Genomic DNA, 20,304 nt, shown 5'->3' with positions numbered 1-20,304 from the left:
CTCTCTATTTAGCTATCAACTTTGTTAAAAATCCCCATAAAATATCGACGGGAAAAAGTAAACATGGAAAAATTGGCCACACACAAACTACATGGCTCTTCAAAAATGAATTTAATGTGCAAAGAATAACATGAGCAAAAAATGAGGAAGGGTAGATTTTCACTTGATGGGGAAGAAAACGCTTTCCCCTCTTATTCATTTTGAGTCATCCTTTCTGTTAAATGGATTCAGTGACACTTTTTGGTAATGCCCTTTGTATTTTTTGCATAAGACGCTTCGGATATATGCCCATTGTGTTATTTTTTTAAACAGATTCCTTTAGTGGAAAATACACACACACACACTAATGTTCACAGTTGCCTATTATATTATGACAGGTAGGAAGAGGACACTAGCAAGGTTCTACATAATGAGAGATCATCCATTGTTACACTTTGTCTCCGCATTTGGACAGATCGGGAATAAATTTGATTAAATTTCCATTGAGAACCCTCCCCTCCCCGCCCCCAGGAATATGTACCAACAGAATTTCAATGAGCATAAAATTAAAACATTCTGCATGTTATAAGAAAATCTGATTTAAAGGATCCTAACAACAGAAAGAAAAGGGAAAAAAGCTATTAAAGTAAACCTCCCGAAGGGAGTCAACTGCTTTTCAGTGCATCCTGCGCTGATGCCGACTCTCCATCCGCGCTGCTCAGATATTCATGAATCGCTGTGTCTTCCAGCACTGCTTTCCCTCTCCCTCTGCTTTTCTGGCGCGGCTCTCCCGCCCCCCCCCCCCCCCCCTTTCCTCTGGCTTCTGCTCTTTCTTACTCCTTCTCTCAGCTGCTTAACTACATACAGCTCCCACTGGAACTTGCACAATCAAAAACAGCTCTCCTCTCCGGCAGCCTCCACAAGCGCATCACCTGGAGCAGAGCGACTCTCCCAGTGCACACGCCGCAGAGCAGCCAGGTAGCTGGGGGCGCGCAGGGGGTGCCCTTCTCCTGCGGGGCAGCAGCCAGAGCCTCTCCTCGGAATCCGGGGCATCCTGGGGTCCTGTTGCGGTGATGCCTGCCTTTCGGAGCAGTGATGGAAAGAGAAGAGCCACTGTCGGTGGAAACTGAGAGCGGAGAGAGGTTGCGGCAGCAGCCGGTGCTGCAGAATGTGTGAGTGAAAACCTAAGCCGCGCTGCATTCTCCATCCCGCTCGGCCTTCGTCAGCTAGTCCAGGAGGCAAGTCGGGAACCAGATGCATTGACCAGGTGGGGGCCACCCTGGATCTGTTAACCGTGAACTCCCCACTGTGGAAAATGGTAAACAAAGACATGAATGGATTCCCAGTCAAGAAATGCTCAGCCTTCCAATTTTTTAAGAAACGGGTAAGGACGGGTTTTGTTTGCTTCTTTTGTTTTCTGCTCTTGTCTGAAATGCCTTTGATTGCTTGCCGGAGGTAAGCCCGAGTTTCGGTGGCAAAGCCCAGAATGGAAGTCGTGTGTGTCTGGTCTCAGTGGTCCAGCTGGGAAATAGACCTGTCTTGATGCAGATTTGAGGGTGAGGGCACCTAGGCAGAGTTGCTTTGGGAGGAGGGGGTTGGGCCTGAGATGTCCCAGATGTTTAGAGCTGGGAATGGGAATTTCCCAACCAAAGCCACAAGATTACAGTTTCAAAGAGAATTCGCCTGGGTACAGTTATTGGCTAGTTAATTTGGTTGGGTACTAATTCCGTGGTGCGCTCTTGCTCTCTCTCATCTTTGAAGGCTTCAACTTTTCCCACACCTTTCATTCACTCAGTCTCAAGTACAGCTTTATCATCTTCCTGCCTCAGAAGCAGCAGCTTCCAGCTTCCCAGATTCATCTGGCCAATAACTTGCTGAGTCTCTATCTATGGTAAAAATAGCAAAGGACTAAAATGACCTTTCAGAGAACTGATGGAGTCCAGCATTTTAAATCCTCTATTTCAGGTTGCCTCAATTTTACTTGGCACAACCGCCTTTCATGGGCAGTGTGAATTCAAGTGATAATATGGGGTTATGCTGCTGTATATTTTTATTTCTTAAATTCTTGTTCTTCCGTTCGGGACATTAATGGTACATTGCTTGTAAATGAGCAAAGAAAAGGGAGCGGGTTTTCCTTGTATTTCACAGTAAACTCAGTTCATTGTAATGGTCCCACTGGTGGTCTGCGTAAATCTGCAAATTTATACATAAGTGAGAGGTAAGAAATGAATGATTGTTAAGCAACTGATGACTGACATTCTTGTGGAGCGTTTCTTAAGCAACAGCAGCTTCCTCCAGCCCCCAGCTGCCCTGGTCTATTTGATACCCTAGGGCAAGTCCATCAAAATGATTCTGTTCATTCATTCTCGGTTCCTTCATTCAGGTCTTTCCCGTGCTGCTCTGGAAACACAGCCCTTCACTTAAACCACCAACAGAACACTGTGAACTACACACTGGGCTGGACTACGTCCTGCACCCAGTGGGCAAGCTGGGAAGGCAGGGCTGGAATAGCCTGTCAGTCCAGGTCAGAGGGCTAACACAGTTTCCCACACACCTATGACTGAATTCCCCTCAGTCGAGCAAAACCTTCCCTAAAGTCCATGGGTCAAAACATATTCATTAAAACCAAAGCAAAACCCATGTTGTCCTGGCTTCTGCACCGGAGGCCTCAGCACCTGGCAAGGAGGTCTCCCGCTGGAGGAGACTCAAGTTGAATTGGAGCAAGGCAGTGCCACTTCTCAGAGTCCACCATGTTTCTTCATTTTTCCTATAGCCAAGATATTTCTTTCCAAGGAAAAAGCACTTTGTAAAAAAAAAACAATTTCCAACACAGTAAACAAATGTTTGGATAATAAATAAAAAATGCCATAGCTGATAACTCAGTAGTTAAACTCCTTACTTTCATTTAATTAATTAAATAAATGAATTAATTAAACTCTTTACTCTCATTTAATTAATTGATTGGTGGTACTGAGGGGACAGTGATGGTGATTTTTTTTTTTGGTTGTTTGGTTTTTGGTTTGTGTTTATTTATTTACTTTAATACTTCTCAATCAGATATATTGAATCAACTGAGTAACTGTCAAGTAGATTTTAAGTTTTCTTTTATTTTCTTTGCTATCAAAATGTGCTATAATAACTGTTAATTTACTATCTAGTTTCTTTTTTGCTTAAAAGCAGAATTTAACAGTAGCCTTCAGTTGCTGCCTCTGTAGACCTTGCATTTTGCAAAGAACTAGCCAGGGTACTGATGTCTAACCTGAGTGCTTGCAGAGAGAAAGAACGTGAAACCAAGATATGTAGGAGACCTAAGAGACATGGGTTCTATCCCTCAGTCAGGAAGATCTCCTGGAGGAGAGCCTGGCAACCCACTCCAGTATTCTTGCCTGGAGAATCCCATGGACAGAGGAGCCTGGTGGGCTACAGTCCATGGGGTCCCAAAGAGTCAGACACGACTGAAGCGATTTAGCATGCACACACGCATCCAGCCCCGCAGCTTCATCTGCCTTTGAATCTGGGTCTATCATTTTCTGGAGATAGTATCAGAAACCTCCTCTCTTGTTGTCCTTACTCTTCAAGGACAAAACAGCAGAATATGCCTTTGTGTCAAATCATGGAGGGCCCTAAGGGATAAAGTCTTTGATTCTTGTCCATACATGATCTTTTCTGAAAGTTCATTTCAGTTTGTACCATGACTTTGGTATAGGTTTTGCTTTTTTATTCCTTTGTTTGTTTGGGGTCTTTAACTACACAGCTGATATTTAAGTAAATGTGTAAAACATTAAGATAATACCCAGGTAAATCCCTCTGCCTTTCTTATCCAGAGGTAAATGTTTACATCTATCTTTCCCAGATCTTCTCTATACAGCTGTATGCACATTTATATACTAGAATGCCTTTGTTCTCAGCTAAGAATAATCCATTTTTCTTATATTCTATTGTTGAAGTTCCACAGATTTCTGCATATTTTATTTTTAACCTACTTAGACAGTCTTACAAAATGAACCTTTGTCCAATGCCCACATTAAACCATGAATAGATCTTGGAAAAAACCCATAGATTTTTTTAGGGCTTACTAAAAACTTGGAGGTTTGGACCCAAATTTTGATGGCAGAAAGCTTAACTAGTGCTTCCTATGCCTCTGAGATCTTTCACAAGAAGCCTAAGAAGGTCCCCAAAAGGGAAGGCAGAAAGATCCACCCTGTGATTCATTTAGAAGAGTAAGTGTAGCACCAATTATTGAGAGCTTGCTATGTTCTAGAAGTTATGGGTCAAGTGCTTTATAGGTATTAGCTCATGAAATCCTCAGAGTCATCCTGTGAAATAAGAAAACATTAAATGTGCAAAGCACAGCTTAAGAGAGATTAAGCAACCAGCCCAATATCACTTAACTAAAAAGTAGCAGAGCCAAAATTTAAATTTTCCTTGACCCAAAGCCCATGTTCTTAATCCAGACCTTCTATTTTTGAATCACACTCGCACCCCCTTTTTTCTTCCATAACAGAATCTTTTTTTCTCCCCAAGTAAAATCTTTATGCCATTATGCAATTTATAAAACATACAAAGGGGACTAGTCCTCAGCTGACTCTCTTGAAGCTTCTTTCCAACCCTCAGTCATGACTGAGGCAGCTCTGGAGAACCCAGCCTCAAGGAACACAATCTAAAGAAAGGCAGTCCTGGTGCTACTTCCCCCAAATCCTTTGGATTTATGCTTGCCACCGCCATGTCTTAAAAGCTCAACTAAATCAGCTTAATTTCATTTAGTTGAGAATAGCTAAGCTAAACTCGGTAAGAATTCTACTTCCATTCTGTATGTGTTAATGATAAGTTAACATTAGATGCCTATGGATTATTCTTTATTCTTAGAATCTCTGAAAAATTCATTTAAGATAAATGGGAAAATGTCCTTATCAGTTTTATTGTCAAAATCTAAGAGCTTTAAAAGGTATAGGGTTTGCTAAAGATAATCCATTTTCATGGATTTAAAGATTTGGTCATGGTTCAGATTCTTGCATGGACTGTAGCCTGCCAGGCTCCTCTGTCTATGGAATTTTCCAGGTAAGAATATTGGAGTGGGTAGCCATTCCCTTCTTTAGGGGATCTTCCCAACCCAGAGATTGAACCTGGGTCTCCTGCATTGCAGGCAGATACTTTACCATCTGCGCCACCAGGAAAGCCTGTGTTATGACTCAGAAAACACCAAAAATGAGATTATGTTCAACTTGATAACCCATTTTGGAAATTCCTTAAATCAGGTATGTAAATCAGTTCAGTTCAGTCGCTCAGTCATGTCTGACTGCGACCCCACAGACTTCAGCAAGCCAGAATTCCTTATCCTTCACCAACTCCCAGAACTTGCTCAAACTCATGTCCATCAAGTCGGTAATGCCATCCAACCATCTCATCCTCTGTCATCCCCTTCTCCTCCTGCCTTCAATACTTCCCAGCATCAGGGTCTTTTTAAGACTTCTAAAGACAGAATCACATTATCTTTCATAACATTTCAGAGGATAACTAGGCAGGATGGAATTTTAGATTTGGAATATGCACCTTAGAAACTCTTGCATTGACTTACCTATTTTAAAGATGTAGAAAGAGTGCTTGGCAGGTGAATCACTTACTCAACTAAAATGGGGCTAAGCCACTCCTCACAGGTAGGATTTTCACTTCCAGATTGAGTCTTTTTTTTTTTTTTATGCTCTCAAACTGATTCAGTTCTTCAGGCCTCATTCATTCATTCTTTAAGAAATACAGTAGGGACAAAACCCAGTTCATCTTCCTAGTACTAACTGCCTCGTGACCACCAATTTTGACAAAACACTTCTTGTTGAACTTGTTTTGACTCAGTATATCACGATTTTGTGCATTTGAACAATCAATCTTTTGCATTGTTCTTTACTAATGACAATGTTTTATAATGACTATCACCTATGCTTACCGCGGTGGCTCAGGGGTAAAGAATTCAAGTTTAGTGCTGAAGATGCAGGAGACCAGAATTTGATCCCTGGGTCAGGAAGATCCTCTGGAGTAGGAAATGGTAACCCACTTGAGTATTCTTGTTTGAAAAATCTCATGGAAAGAGGAGCCTTGCGGGTTACAGTTCATGGGGTCACAAAGAGTCAGACACAACTGAGAGACTGACCACCACCATACTTACACAGCCCTAATATTGTTGATCACTGCTCTAAGAGGCTGAAGTATGTTATGCATTTAATTTCTCAAACATGAAAAGTCTATGGGAGATACTATTGTTATCCTAATATGGTAGATGAAGTGTCGTGGGCCAAGGTAGAGAGAGTAATCCTATATCATACAGCTAGTTTGTGGGAGGGTCAGGGGTTGGATCAAAGCATATGGCTGCAAAGTCTCTATCCTTCACCACTGCACATCCTATCTGTGATGCTAAACAATCCAGTGTGGTCAAAAGAGACTTAAAGAGGTCTGATGGCCCTAGCTTCCTCCTTTCTCTAAAAATGATGGAGAATAAAGCAAAGGGTTTCAGGCTAGTGATGATGTTTTTTTCTAGAGGAGCAGAGAAATGAGATCAACCTCCTCTGAAGTAGTTATTCTACACCACCGTTTCTAAAACTTCATCCCTTTATATTTTACTTCCCTTGACTGTTCTATTTGTTGCTGTTCAGTCGCTAAGTCGTGTCTGACTCTTTTTGACTCCATGGACTGCGGCACGCCAGGCTTCTGTGTCCTTCAACTCCTGAAAGCAGCTGAACTGGAATGATAATAGAAGTCCTTTTTTTATGGGAAGCTCTTTACATCTTCTCAGGGGGCTAGCGTTTACTGAATGTTTCCTAAGGGTCAAGCCTCCTAGTATAACACTTTACTGGTATAATTGTTACAATCACTCCGTTATGCCCATTTCACAGCCAAAGAAGCTGAGTCAGAGGAGTAAGCAGTCCAAGGTCATGGTGCTTAAAAGAGGTATAGCCAGAATCCAAATTCAGGCAGTCAGCTTTAGCACCACCAGTATTTCCATTTGAGCCACTGCAGTAAATGACAGTGAGACAATCACCTCCGTAGGGATGTAAATTCCATCCAGAGAGCATTATGTGGGGTGGAGGGAAGTGGGGAGATCGTGGTGGTCACAGCTGTGGTGAATGACGTCTCCCACTGGACTCCTGGAATGACTTCCCACTGGAAGACAGCAGGAATCAGAAGTCTGTCTTGGATTTATCCAAAATATATTTAATCATACTTCCTGAAGCCCTGGTGGCTCAGAGGGTAAAGCGTCTGTCTGCAATGCAGGAGACCTGGGTTTGATCCTTGGGTCGGGAAGATTCCCGGAGAAGGAAAAGGCAACCCACTCCGGTACTCTTGCCTGGAAAATCCCATGAATGAAGAAGCCTGGTAGGCTACAGTCCATAGGGTCGCAAAGAGTCGGACACGACTGAGTGACTTTCCTTTCACTTTCCTGAAACCACAGTGGAGATGCCAATGGCTTCTGCTGTACTCTCTTCAGAAGTAGCTAAAGTCCGAGCCATGTGAGTCACCCGTGTGCACTCGAGGGCATAGAACACAACCGCAGTCACCCTGTGCTGTAACCGCAGGACCCACCTGGAGCTCCCATAGGGCAGGAAGGTCCTTAAGGATAGAGAACCCGTTACCTTGTTCTCTATATCCCCTCCTGTGTGTGCGTGTTAGCTGCTCAGTCATGTCTGACTCCTCATGACCCAATGGACTATAGCCCGCCGGGCTTCTCTGTCCATGGACTTCTCCAGGCAAGAATAATGGAGTGGGTAGCCATTCCCTTCTACAGGGGATCTTCCCAACCCAAGAATCAAATCTGGGTCTCCTGCACTGCAGGCAGATTCTTTGCCATCTGAGCCAGTTCTATATTCCTTACTAGTCAAACCATATTTGTTAAGTGAACGTATGAATCAAATAAATCAATGAATCCTTGTATTAAGTGATCCCTAAGTGGTTGCCTTGTCCTCCTGTTTCTGTCTTGAGATAGATGAATGGCTTAGGAAGGTAATGCATTTTACTTCTGTGTTTAGATGTGGATAATATATGTGAGGACTTTGAAAAATAACTTAAATCCAACTTGAAGACAAGTTGTCACTACACTTAGCAGCTGGCAGGGAACCTTGAACTCAGCTCATTTAATGATCAGTGCCCACACCACAACTTCTTTTCTGTAATGATTTTCTTGTCAGGACAAACAAGACAGACACAGTGATGATCCATGATCCACTACTCTCTTTTGATTTTGTATTAGTATTAATCACTGAGTTCAGCACTATCCGTTATGCATTGTATACTCTCTTACCTAGAATCCTTAAAGCACCTTCCCAATTATTATGGTTTTTCCTCATTTTTCAATGTGATCTCAGGAGCCCCTTAGTGTGAAGAGAATTTTGAAGAGGTTTTTTCTGCTTTGCACAGTGAGTCTTAGGGGGGTTGGACTGGAGCAGGGACTGGTTAGGTTAGGTTGGGCTGGAGGATGATTCTTCAGTAGCACAGTACACAGGTAAGGAGTAGCAGATATTTGTCACTTTGGCAGTTCTCAAGAAAGCCCAGGATAGTTAGGCTCTCATTCCGCCACAATGCTTCGAAAATATTGTGAAAGGAAAGTGAGTTCCTTAAAAGTTCCACTTTTTGCAGAACAAGTACACATAAACTGTTGTAAGAAACATTCTGAACGCACCCATATCTTATGATCTATAAATGCTTAACAAGATAAAGCAAATCTAAAATGAGCATGGCGAGTCATGGAAACACATGCCCTCATTTGGAGATTTCTGATTATAGAAGTGTAAGGGGAAGAACTGATAGAAACTGAATGGATAGAAAAGCTTAATCAGTAATTTAAGTGAAGCTAAAGATAGTTTTTTATTAAAGGAAATATCATGATGTTATCTTTTTTAAAGTGTGATATATTTTTATGCACACTAGTTAATCCAAACAGTTAAGCAATACTTTTTTTCCACCCCGCCCCGGCCATGCCTCAAAGCTTGTGGGATCTTAGTTACCTGACCAGGGATTAAACCCCAGGCCACAGCAGTGAAAATGCTGAGTCTTAACCGTTGGACCACCAGGGAATTCCTGAAGTCAATGTTCTTAACACTGGCAGATAAGGAGAAGCCTCCTGACTTACATGGGATGCTGTTTCCTACCTGCTAACTAGAACCTTGGTTCCTAGCTTGGAGCATAGAGTCTCCACCAATGATGGGGTAAGGATGTTTATCCCTTGCATGGAGTTGAAGAAAGCTAAATTCACAAGGCATACAGTTTCTCAAAGGGCTTTAACTGGAGCAGTGGCGACTACTTCTCTGGAGAGTCCCATCCTTCAGAAGTCCAATCCTTCCTAGCAGAAAAGCAGGCTGCCCAGTTCCTTAGATTCAATGCATCCGCCAGAGCTGGGAACAAGAAAGTCATCTGCCAGCCACCTCCCCAGATCCTTGGTCAAGGGCAGGTGGCCCCAGCCATTGGCCAGCTTCCTCTGGCAGCCTACACAGTGAGCTAGCAAATTTTGAAAGCTTCTGTGTAGGAGGAAGAGGAGAAGGAGGCACGAGGAGGGTGATGGAGAGGGCAGCCAGCCAGGCGGGCTAGGTGCTGCCTTGGCTTCTTTCTGCAGCGGCTCCGGCATTTGCGGACAGGATTACTATTAGTGTTTGTTTTCTCTCACACCTATTTCTTCGCAGCATTCTGAAATGATTTCATAAGTATTTACAACAAAGAGAAATGAAAATCAAGGCTGTAACTAGGACGGCAGGAGAATCTTCCCCTTGGTGATGCAAGATGCCAAAATATTACTCTAATTGCTTTCCAGAGCCTGCTGTGACATTTTTCTGGGAAGAGTCCGCTGAGCTATTTTTATAGCATGGGGGTCACCTTGGTCTCTTTTGTCCTCCTAAGTCAGGGCAGTCACTCAAAATGCTTTTGTTTGGGGGATGACTAGTCATAAGTTTCTTTTCTTTTTCTCTTCCTCTAGCCCTCCTCTTCTTTTTTTCCTTTTCTCCCTCCACCCCTCTCCGTCTCTCTCCTGTCTCTGAAAGATAGGATCACATCAAGGCCAAAGAGAGTAAAGCTTGACAGAAAATATCCCTAGACTCGTGTTCCACAGGAAACAGGGAACCTGTGTTCTTCTCATGCAGTGGCTTCAGGAATATCTTGCCACCTCCGAGCCTGGTAGAGTGAAATCAGCCAGTATCAAAGATCCTGACAGCTCCAAGATATTAGTTTATAGAAATAGCAAGGTAAAAAGGGCCCCCAAATAGTTAAAACATTTTAAGACTCAAATTTTTGTGGAACCGACTTTAAAATATTCCAAGAAGGAAAAAATATAAAATCGTTTGATATGGAAAAATATGTATTTTCAACGTTTTCTAGTCACAAATATCTTTTCTATAGATTGCTCTTTCTGAAAATTGAATATCCTTTGAAACCTAAATCTTTCTAGATCAGTACTAATTTGGGTTATTTGTGGGGGAAAAAAAGTGTAAGAAAGAAAACTGAGTATGTAGCTTCTAGAGTATTTAAAAAGATTCAAGTAAAGCTAAGTAACAAAACAGTAGAGAGGTAGTATGAAAGTAAAGGCATTAAAAATGAACTCTCTTTACAGTCTCTTGTAGCTTCTCTAAAACCTAGAATATAAACTCCCTGAGCCCAGAGATTTTTTCTGTTTTATTCAGAGCTTTCCCTGAGTGTCTGGTACATAATAGTATAATATGTAGTAAACATGTCAGTAGTATGTGTTTAATGGATCAATAAAAGCAAAAGGACTGGGGGAGGGCAGATGAAGTGTAATTATAATAACAATACTCGGTGAAACAGAGAGGGCATTGATAATGAGAAAGAATTTAAAGAAAATCTTAGTGTCCATTTTTCACTGCTTTAAATAGTGCTGACATGGCAACCCATAAAAGTGAAGAAGAACTAGAACCCAAGGCATTAATGAATTAAAATACTCTAACACAGGTAGTGAAACAATGTTGTTTGGTCAGGCTTGGTAGAAACTAGATTTGAGCACAGAACTTGAAACTGGATTCTATTTTGATGATTGGGTTGGTATTTTTATGCTGTTAGATGTAAACGATTCTTTTTAATATCCTTGTAATAACAAGAAAAGCTGAATGAATATACTGAAAGTGAAAGTGAAGTTGCTCAGTCGTGTCCGACTCTTTGCGACCCCATGGACGGTAGCCTACCAGGTTCCACCATCCATGCGACTTTCCAGGCAAGAATACTGGAGTGGTTTGCCATTTCCTTCTCCAGGAGATCTTCCCCACCCAGGGATTGAACCCGGGTCTCCCGCATTGTAGGCAGACGCTTTACCGTCTGAGCCACCAGGGAAGTATTAGTGTTTTACTGAAGAATATGTTTAACGGAATTGTAGAGCTTAAGGAGTTAAGAGCTATCAAAGATATTAGTCAGTTCAGTTTAGTTGCTCAGTCGTGTCTGACTCTGCAACCCCATGGACCGCAACAGGCCAGGCTTCCCTGTCCATCACCAATTCCCAGAGCTTGCTCAAACTCATGTCCATCAAGTCGGTGATGCCACCCAACCATCTCATCCTCTGTCATCCCCTTCTCCTCCTGCCTTCAATCTTGGGGCTTTTCCAGTGAGTCAGTTCTTCACATCAGGAGGCCAAAGTATTGAGGTTTCCGCTTCAGCATCAGTCCTTCCAGTGAATATTCAGGACTGGTTTCCTTTAGGATTGACTGGTTGGATCTCCTTGCAGTCCAAGGGACGCTCAAGAGTCTTTTCAATACTGCAATTCAAAAGCATCAGTTCTTCGGCACTCAGCTTTCTTTACAGTCCAACTCTCACCACCATACAGGTTAGTTCAGTTCAGTCGCTCAGTCGTGTCCGACTCTTTGTGACCCCATGAATCGCAGCACGCCAGGCCTCCCTGTCCATCACCAACTCCCGGAGTTCACTCAGACTCGCGTCCATCGAGTCCGTGATGCCATCCAGCCATCTCATCCTCGGTCGTCCCCTTTTCCTCCTGCCCCCAATCCCTCCCAGCATCAGAGTCTTTTCGAATGAGTCAACTCTTCTCATGAGGTGGCCAAAGTACTGGAGTTTCAGCTTTAGTATCATTCCTTCCAAAGAAATCCCAGGGTTGATCTCCTTCAGAATGGGCTGGTTGGGTCTCCTTGCAGTCCAAGGGACCACCATACATGACTACTGGAAAAAACCATAGCTTTGACTAGATGGACTTTTGTTGGCAAAGTAATGTCTCTGCTTTTTAATATGCCGTCTAGGTGGGTCATAGCTGTTTTCCCAAGGAGCAAGTATCTTTTAATATCATGGCTGCAGTCACCATCTGCAGTGAATTTGGAGCCCAAGAAAATAAAGTTTGTCATTGTTTCCATTGTTTCCCCAACTATTTGCCATGAAGTCATGGGACTGAATGCCATGATCTCAGTTTTCCATGATTAAAGACATCTATGGCACTTAATTCATGGAAGTAGATTATAGAATTTCTAATTCATCTCTGGGTGAGAAGTAAGAAAAGCTTCCAGACACTATCTTTGATTTTCATTGAAATAGAATTTGTATCAGTGTCTTAGCGCTACCACAACAAACTACCACAAACTGAGTGGCTTAAGCAATCAATTGTATTGCCTCACAGTTCCGGAAGCTAAAAGTTTCAGAGGAAGGGGTCAGCAAAGTTGGTTCCTCCTGAGGGCTGCAAGGAAAGGGTCTGTTCCAGGCCTCTCTTCTGTGCTTGTGGATGGCCGTCTTCTCCCTATATCTTCCCTCTGTATTTATCTGTCCAAATTTTCCCTTCTTGCAAGGACATTGTGTGTGTGCTCCGTCACTCAGCTGTGTCTGACTCTTTGCAGCTCATGGACTGTAGCCTGCCAGGCTCCTCTGTCCATGAAATTTTCCAGGTAGGAACACTGGAGCGAGTTGCCGTTTCCTTCCCCAGGGGATGCATCTGCTGCGTTGGCAAGTGGACTCTTTGCCCTATCGCCACCTGGGAAGCCCTTTATAAGGACATTAGTAAGTTGGATTAGGGCCACCTTATTTTAACTTGATTACCTTTGTAAAGACTCTATCTCCAAATAAGTTCACATTCTGAAGTTCTAAGGTTAGAATTTCAATATAATAATTTGGGAGCTGGACATAGTTCAACCCATGACCAAAGTTTTTCTTGATCATTGAAGTTTCAGTTATATGTGAAATGGAGAACATCCCAACAGGATGGGCTCTAAGGTATAATTTTTTTACTTTGTCAAAATCATTTGTAAATTCTAGGAAACAATATTGCAGGAAATCTATCACACTGGAGAGTATCAGGTTATATACAGGGGTCTGGTACATGAGAATATGTTTTTAAAAATATGGGGATGTGTTAGAAGTAAGTAGTAATTTAGAGGAAAAAAATGCTGCTAAATGTTATGTAATAAAGCTTTAGGAGCTTGATGGCTGATAAGATGTCTAATACAGCATCAAAGAGCTTACAACTAAACAATAATGATCTCTAAATGAATTTCTCTGAACAATATCAATATAATTGCTCTCTCTTCCAACCACTTAACCTAAAAGATTAAATGTTACATAGTAAAAACCAGGACTTAGCACTTCCTATATACAGGGCCTTGCTTATCAGCTTTGACAAAGCAGTCATATCTAATTTATTTGTCTATTAGTCAGTTTCTACGTAAAAGGGCACATACCTTCTCACCTTGCCACTAATAAGATGTGGAAGCCATTGCTAATAATTAGTCTTCTAGGACAAAGGAAACACATTAAATCAGTCATCTGAGAGTAACCCTTGGACCTAATCTCAATTAGATGGAATTTTTTAATCTGATATCTTGACAGCTCTTTCGTTATGTATTTTATTCTTTTCCAAAAATCAGAACAATGAAAATTTCTAGCATTGTCTTTCTTTCTAAAGTCATTATCTTTCAAATAACAGGTTCAGAATCAGTGTTGAAACTACCTCCATTTTTTTTTTTTGTATTATCATCGTCAGCAGCCAACATGAATTGAGCTATATGTGTTAGGCATTATGGTAGGAATGCAGATATAAAAATTATATCTTCCTTTAACAAGTACCTACTATATAGCACAGGGGACTAAACCCAATTATCTTGTAATAATCTATAAGGGAAAAGAATCTAAAAAATTATATATAACTGAATCACTTTACTGTATACTTAAAACTAACACAACATTGTAAACCAACTATACTTCAATTAAAAATAAGAGAAAAAGAAATTATATTTACCTTCAGTCTCCCCATCTTACCCCATCCCCAGGAACTTGGTATATACTCTTTATAATGCCTTGTACTTTTGATTATGGCACTTGTAAATCTGTAATCACATATTGGTGTAGCTATTTAATTAACATCCTTAACATTAATTAATATCCTCCTGGACTATGGCTCAAAGGGTAAAAGCATCTGCTTGCAATGCAGGAGTTCCAGGTTCAATCCCTGGGTTGGGAAGATCCCCTGGCAAAGGAAATGGCAACCCGCTCCAGTACTCTTGCCTGGAAAATTCCATGGATGGAGGAACCTCGTAGGTTACAGTCCATGGAGTCACAAAGAGTCAGACATGACTGAACGACTTTACTTTCACTTTCACTTTCCTGAACTATGATCTCTATGAGGACAAGGACCTTCTCTCTCTTTTGCTTCCAATTTTACCCTCAGGGCTTGGCACTGGGAGGGTTATCAATAAATCCTTGGGACTGGGAGGGTTATCAATAAATCCAATTTATTTATTCAAAAATAAATTGAAACAAAAAGATAGGATATTATGAAATTCTGATAATGGGAGAGAGGTGTTAATCTTAAAACCCCTATTGAAATGAAAAGTCCCTTATATTTAATTCTGCTTTGTTTTAAATGGAGGCATATGTGAACACTCCGAGTCTGAGACATATTTGTATTCTAAATGACATTTCTTTGGAAGCTAGATTTTTGTGTTTTGTTTTTTTTTTTTTTCCTATCATTTACTGTTCCCTGTGAAGAGATCCACATAATAAATTGCCCTTATAATTTAGCAGTAGGCGAAAGATTCTTCTTTTCTGAAACAAATCACAGTTAGCATGATATAATCCCACAGGTTTGCCTCAGTTGCCAGGAAACTCAAAGCTAAATTTAAAGGTAAATTTCAGTGAAAAAATTAGACAAATCTTCAGAAATGACTTCTCAGTTGCTGAAGTTGGTTTTGAGCTTGTGTTTTTATTTTAATTCTGTTGTTTCTCACTGTAACCTGCCTCAGATAGTCTCTAAATCAAGATAGATGGTGTATATAATATAAAGAAAAAAGCAAAAAGGACCTATCAAGGATGAGTTCCAACCATTAAAAAGTGGATAATGATTACTCTGATGCATCACTATGATAATACACAGCATACACGGGAGAAAATGTAGTTCTAAACTATGAAGTGCTTCTCTGCTGAGTTTTTCCTCTTGACAATGCTGCTTGCTTCAGACTTAATGAAATTAACCACTGGGCCACAGAGCTAATGGGTTTATCATCTTGGCTGTCCTACATAAGCCACTGGGACTCAAAACTAGGAATGGAGGAGCATGGTGGGGTGCAGTCCATGGGGTCGCTAAGAGTCGGACACGGCTGAGCGACTTCACTTTCACTTTTCACTTCCATGCATTGGAGAAGGAATGGCAACCCACTCCCGTGTTCTTGCCTGGAGAATCCCAGGGATGGAGGAGCCTGGTGGGCTGCCGTCTGTGGGGTCGCATAGAGTCGGACACGACTGAAGCAACTTAGTAGTAGTAGTAGTAGTTTATTCTCTGTCCCACCAAAACAGAGTATACATTTTTCCCCCTAAAGTATACTATATTTCTGTTGTCTATTGTTGCATAACAAAATAACCCCCCTCAAAAAAATACCCCAAATTGAATGCTGAAATCATCCCCCCCCCATTTTTTCTTCTTTTTTTTTGGCTTATGATCCTATGGATTAGGAATTCAGGTTGACTAGAGTCATTCGTGGCTCCGTTCCATGATGTTGGCTGGGTCCTTTCCTGGGCTGCGTTCAGCTGGTGGCTAGGCTGGGCGGGAAAGTTCAAGAAAACTTCACTCTCGTATCTAGTTCTTCATTGCTCCTCTGTTGGCCTCTCTCTCTCTTCATGTAGCTTGACTTTCCGCACAGCATCATGGGCTTAAGATGGTCAAACTTCTTAAAGGGCCAATGGCTTCTGAGAGGATATATTCTAAGAGAAAAGTGGAATCTGCCAATCTCATAAGGCCCAGACTTGGAGGTTCTACAGTGTGACTTCCACTGCATTTGATTCATTAAGAAAGCCACAGGGCCAGTTCAGATTGGAGACGTGAAAATATAGACTTCACCTCTCAGTGGAAAGAGAGGCAATTTACTTTTACTACTATTAAATATTTCTATTTGTGCCATTGAGTCATAGTGTAATTTTTCCAAATTGTGTCCAATTGTATTGATTTTATCTCTAAACATTTTTTTTAATTTATGCATTTGGCAGCATAAAGTCTTAGTTGCAGCATGTGGGATCTTTCATCTTCCTTGCACATGCAAGATCTTTAGTTGCAGCATGCAGGATCTAGTTCCCTGTGACCAGGTTTTGAACTCAGACCCCCTGCAATGGGAGCATGGAGTCTGAGCCACTAGACCACCAGGGAAGTCCCACCTCTAAACTTCTAAAATCAAAACATTCTGAGTTACACTAAAAAGTAGCTTAAAAAATTAAAAAAAAAAAAAAAAGTAGCTTAGTCTCTCAGTCATGTCCAATTCTGTGACCCCATGGACTGTAGCCCACCAGGCTCCTCTATCCATGGGGATTCCCCAGGCAAGAATCCTGGAGTGGGTTGCCATGCCGTTCTCCAGGGGATCTTCCCAACCCAGGGATCAAACCCAGGCCTCCCACATTGCAGGTGGATTCTTTCCATCTGAGCCAACAGGGAAGCCCAAAAAGTAGAAGAAACACCCAAACTTAGGACAAAACTATTAAGGCCTCCTAATAAGGATCAGACAAAACCAGTTAGATTCTTAGCTGCATTCTTACCAGCTTTGTAATATCGGCCAAACGATGGAAGTTCTAAGCCTATTGACTTATCTGTAAAATGGGTTTTAATGACAACTCTTACCTCTTAGAACTGTTGTGAGAATTAAATGATATAATGTGTGTAAAGCATTTGACCTCAATGCCTAGTATATACTAAGTGCTCAAAGCCTGTTAGATAGTATCAAGACAGACCTCAAAATTATGACCTACCTTTCTACACTTTCTGTTATGGCGTAAGTTGTGATTTCACTTATAAGTCTACTTGTAAGCATGCTGCTCACAGACTACTTTGTTTTTGGATTTTATTGCTTAAAGGTCATTTCTCAAAAGACTTCTGCATGGTCACTAGGCTCACGCTTTTACTGAGTTATTTAAGTGCTTCCAGAGGCTTAAGAACTAGTGAACACAATTAATCTATCTTCTATGGATACTTCTCCCTAGAGCAACGGCAGTGGTCCAGCTTCATTGCTGAAATGATATTTCATTTGCCCAAGATCTCATTAAATCAAATGACACCAAATTACTCTGCTTCCTTAGCTAAATGTGCACAAAGCACTGAGGAAAGAACAGATGCCTAAACCCATAGGTCCAATGTGTAATCAGTTATTAATGCCATTCGATCTGAATGTAATGCCAGGTTTTCCTTTCTAATCTCTTGCATTGCCAAGTCAAGACTTGATATGAGTTTGAAATTCTAAATCAGAATGCACATTGAGATGACTCTTAAAATTCTTTTCCCACTCCCCTTCATGAAAGTATTTCTTATTAAAGGCTCAGAAACTTGGATTGCAATGAATTTTCATCCCTCTGTTTGAACTCTAAGATCAAGCTCTTTGTTATTTCTCTTGTCATGTGGACATTTATCCATCATCTCAACTTCCTCTTTCTTGGCATGCCGCCCAGTGGACCACTCTTGCATGAAAAGCTCGTGGCCCAGGGCTGACCAGGCTGTCCTCCTACCTCTGGGCTATTTCTTAGTTCCATTTCAGGCTCCTCCTCTCCATTCTATGGGATTCTGGGGGAATATGAGAGTGGTTCAGCTTGCATGGTTGGCTAACTTGCCTATCTCTCTCTCTCACCATCTCTTTCTCTTTTCTCTCTCCCTCTCATCCTTCCATCTTTCTTGCTTTCCCATACACTCTCCTTTCTCTCCCCTTCCTCCCTCTCTTGCAACACACCAATTTATTCATTCCTGTGCTTTAAATTCAATCCATATGTCTTTCTTAAATTGATCAGTTCTCTAAATGCCTGATTCCTATTCCCAGTTGCCTACTTAATATTCTTGTTCAAATGTCTCACAGATAACTTGAATTAATCATGTCCAAAAATTGAACTCTTCCCATTTTTCTTCCCATCTAATTTTATTCCTTCTCCAATTTCCCCCAGCTCAGTAGCTAAAATTGCCAAAGACTAAGTTGTTACAGCCAGAAACCTAAACATATTCCTCTTTCTTTTCTTCCAACATCAATGCAATAAATTAATTAGCACATACTATTGAGTTTACCTCTAAAATGACTTTTGTTTTTAATCCCTTTCTCTTTATTTCCAGGGCTTTGGTGCAAGCCACCCCCATCACCTTATCTTTTGGACTCTTTAATAAAAAGTCTTTTTCACTCTTATCTCTAAATCCACTCCTCCTTGCCTTTCACTTCCTTGACTCTCCCATTAAGAAATCTCTGCACTTTAGTCAGGTTATAGTGGAGAATTTCTTGAGGAAAAAAGGCAATGAAAGAGGACAGAACTTCTCCAGAGTCTTGTAGAGAAGTAGCAAACTTGGCCTTAGAAGCTGAGTTCCTTCTTTGTGGCAATAAATTCTTTCAGATATCTACTGTTATACTTTGGTTTTCTCTTTTTCTTGATGTACTTTTTTTTTTTTTTTTTAATTCAAAGAAGTATTTCATTTTGTGAAGAACTGAGGTATTTGGGCCCTCTTGAGAATAGCTGGTGCTAATATGCTTTAGCTTAAATTACATAATTCATCCCCACCTACCACAAGGCAAAAATAAAGTCATAGTTTTGCTAATCACAAGGCTACCAGAGGCTTCAAAACCCTGTCAGAAGGAAATGGCCTAATTCTTTCTCTGAAGCTAGAATAAACAGACATATCCAGACACTATTTCCAAACTGGAAATTTTTCCAGATTGGAAATCTTTGTTATTTGTCTTATGAAGCAGAAGCATAAAATAATATTAGGAACCATATTTTTGTATAGGTTTTACTATAATGTCAGCTGACCACTTTGGGTGGTTTAAGTCCTCCACATTTGGGACACATTCAGCATCCCTAATACCTTATACCCTTTACTCCTTGGCATAACTCATCACCTCTGTTATCTCAGGAAGACAGAGACTAGGCCTCCATCTTGTCAGTCTTACCAGTCTTCTATCTGAGAAGTCTTATTGTTGCCCATCCCTCACCCTTACCCACACTCAGCTAAATTCTACACTTTTTTCCTAGTCAGCTATAGTTTCATGAGATCCATAACACTTAACCAGATGTTAGAAATTGCATGGCTTACTTTCTTCAAATACCTCTTCAACTCTTAGCAAATTCTGACTTATAATAATTACCCTTTAGTGATGGATTATATTTACTAGCACAGGTAGCATTTTTATAGCACTTAATTTAGAAAATGTTCAATGATTTCTTTCTCCCTGTGTCTAATAATTCAGCAATGCAGGTAGGTGTCCTTAGCCTTTCTTTACCAACAAGGATTCTGTGCATCAGAAAGATTAAGTAACTTTCCCATGGTCACACAGGTAAGAAGGTCCACATCAATTGGTGACATTTGAGATTCTCTTTCCATTACATCACATCACTTCTCTAGCAACTGCTGTGGTTTTTCACCAGGCATTTTATACTCATCATCTATTATTGCAGGAACTTCAGAAAATGGAAATGGAGTTCTTTATTTTCATGCTAATATTTGTCAGATTCTTTGGTCTGGGATTTTTTATTATTATTATTATTATTATTTTGGTCAATTCTATCTTCTAAATAGCTCTGGCTCCCACTTTCTTTACTTCCTGAGCGCCTGCACTGCCTCTTCCCTAACTCAGGCCTCCTCCATTCTTCCCTAAAGAATTGCTACCACTATTAAACTGGCTTCCTATAGCTAGTTTTACCCCCACAGAATCCTCCAAACTGCAGTCTGGAAGAACTTTTTAGAACACATGTTGGAGCTTGATGTAAACGCACTTTTAACACTTCAATGTTTCATCATAGCTCTCAAAATAAATTCCTAACTTCTTAGTATTGCATGTAAAGCTTACCAACACCTGGCCCTTGCTTATTTCTCTCACCCCTCCTGTCTTTCTCTTTTTGCTTCTCTTTCCTCATCCA

The 20,304-nt window shown here is 41.0% G+C and overlaps 1 protein-coding gene across 1 annotated transcript in view; it reads left to right on the top strand.

Moving 5' to 3' along the window:
* Positions 1-1,044: 1,044 nt before the first annotated feature.
* The window catches only part of SGK1 (serum/glucocorticoid regulated kinase 1), a 110,096-nt gene continuing 90,836 nt past the window's right edge, over positions 1,045-20,304 (top strand). Inside the window, exon 1 of the mRNA XM_040239270.1 lies at positions 1,045-1,363. Within this exon, the coding sequence (XP_040095204.1) occupies positions 1,295-1,363 (69 nt within the window). The 5' untranslated portion in view covers positions 1,045-1,294. The remainder of the gene's footprint in view (positions 1,364-20,304) is intronic.

This window comes from Oryx dammah, unplaced genomic scaffold, assembly GCF_014754425.2.
Source record: "Oryx dammah isolate SB20612 unplaced genomic scaffold, SCBI_Odam_1.1 HiC_scaffold_4, whole genome shotgun sequence".
In the NCBI taxonomy this organism is placed as follows: domain Eukaryota; kingdom Metazoa; phylum Chordata; class Mammalia; order Artiodactyla; family Bovidae; genus Oryx; species Oryx dammah.
This window is presented reverse-complemented; position numbering and strand designations above follow the sequence as displayed.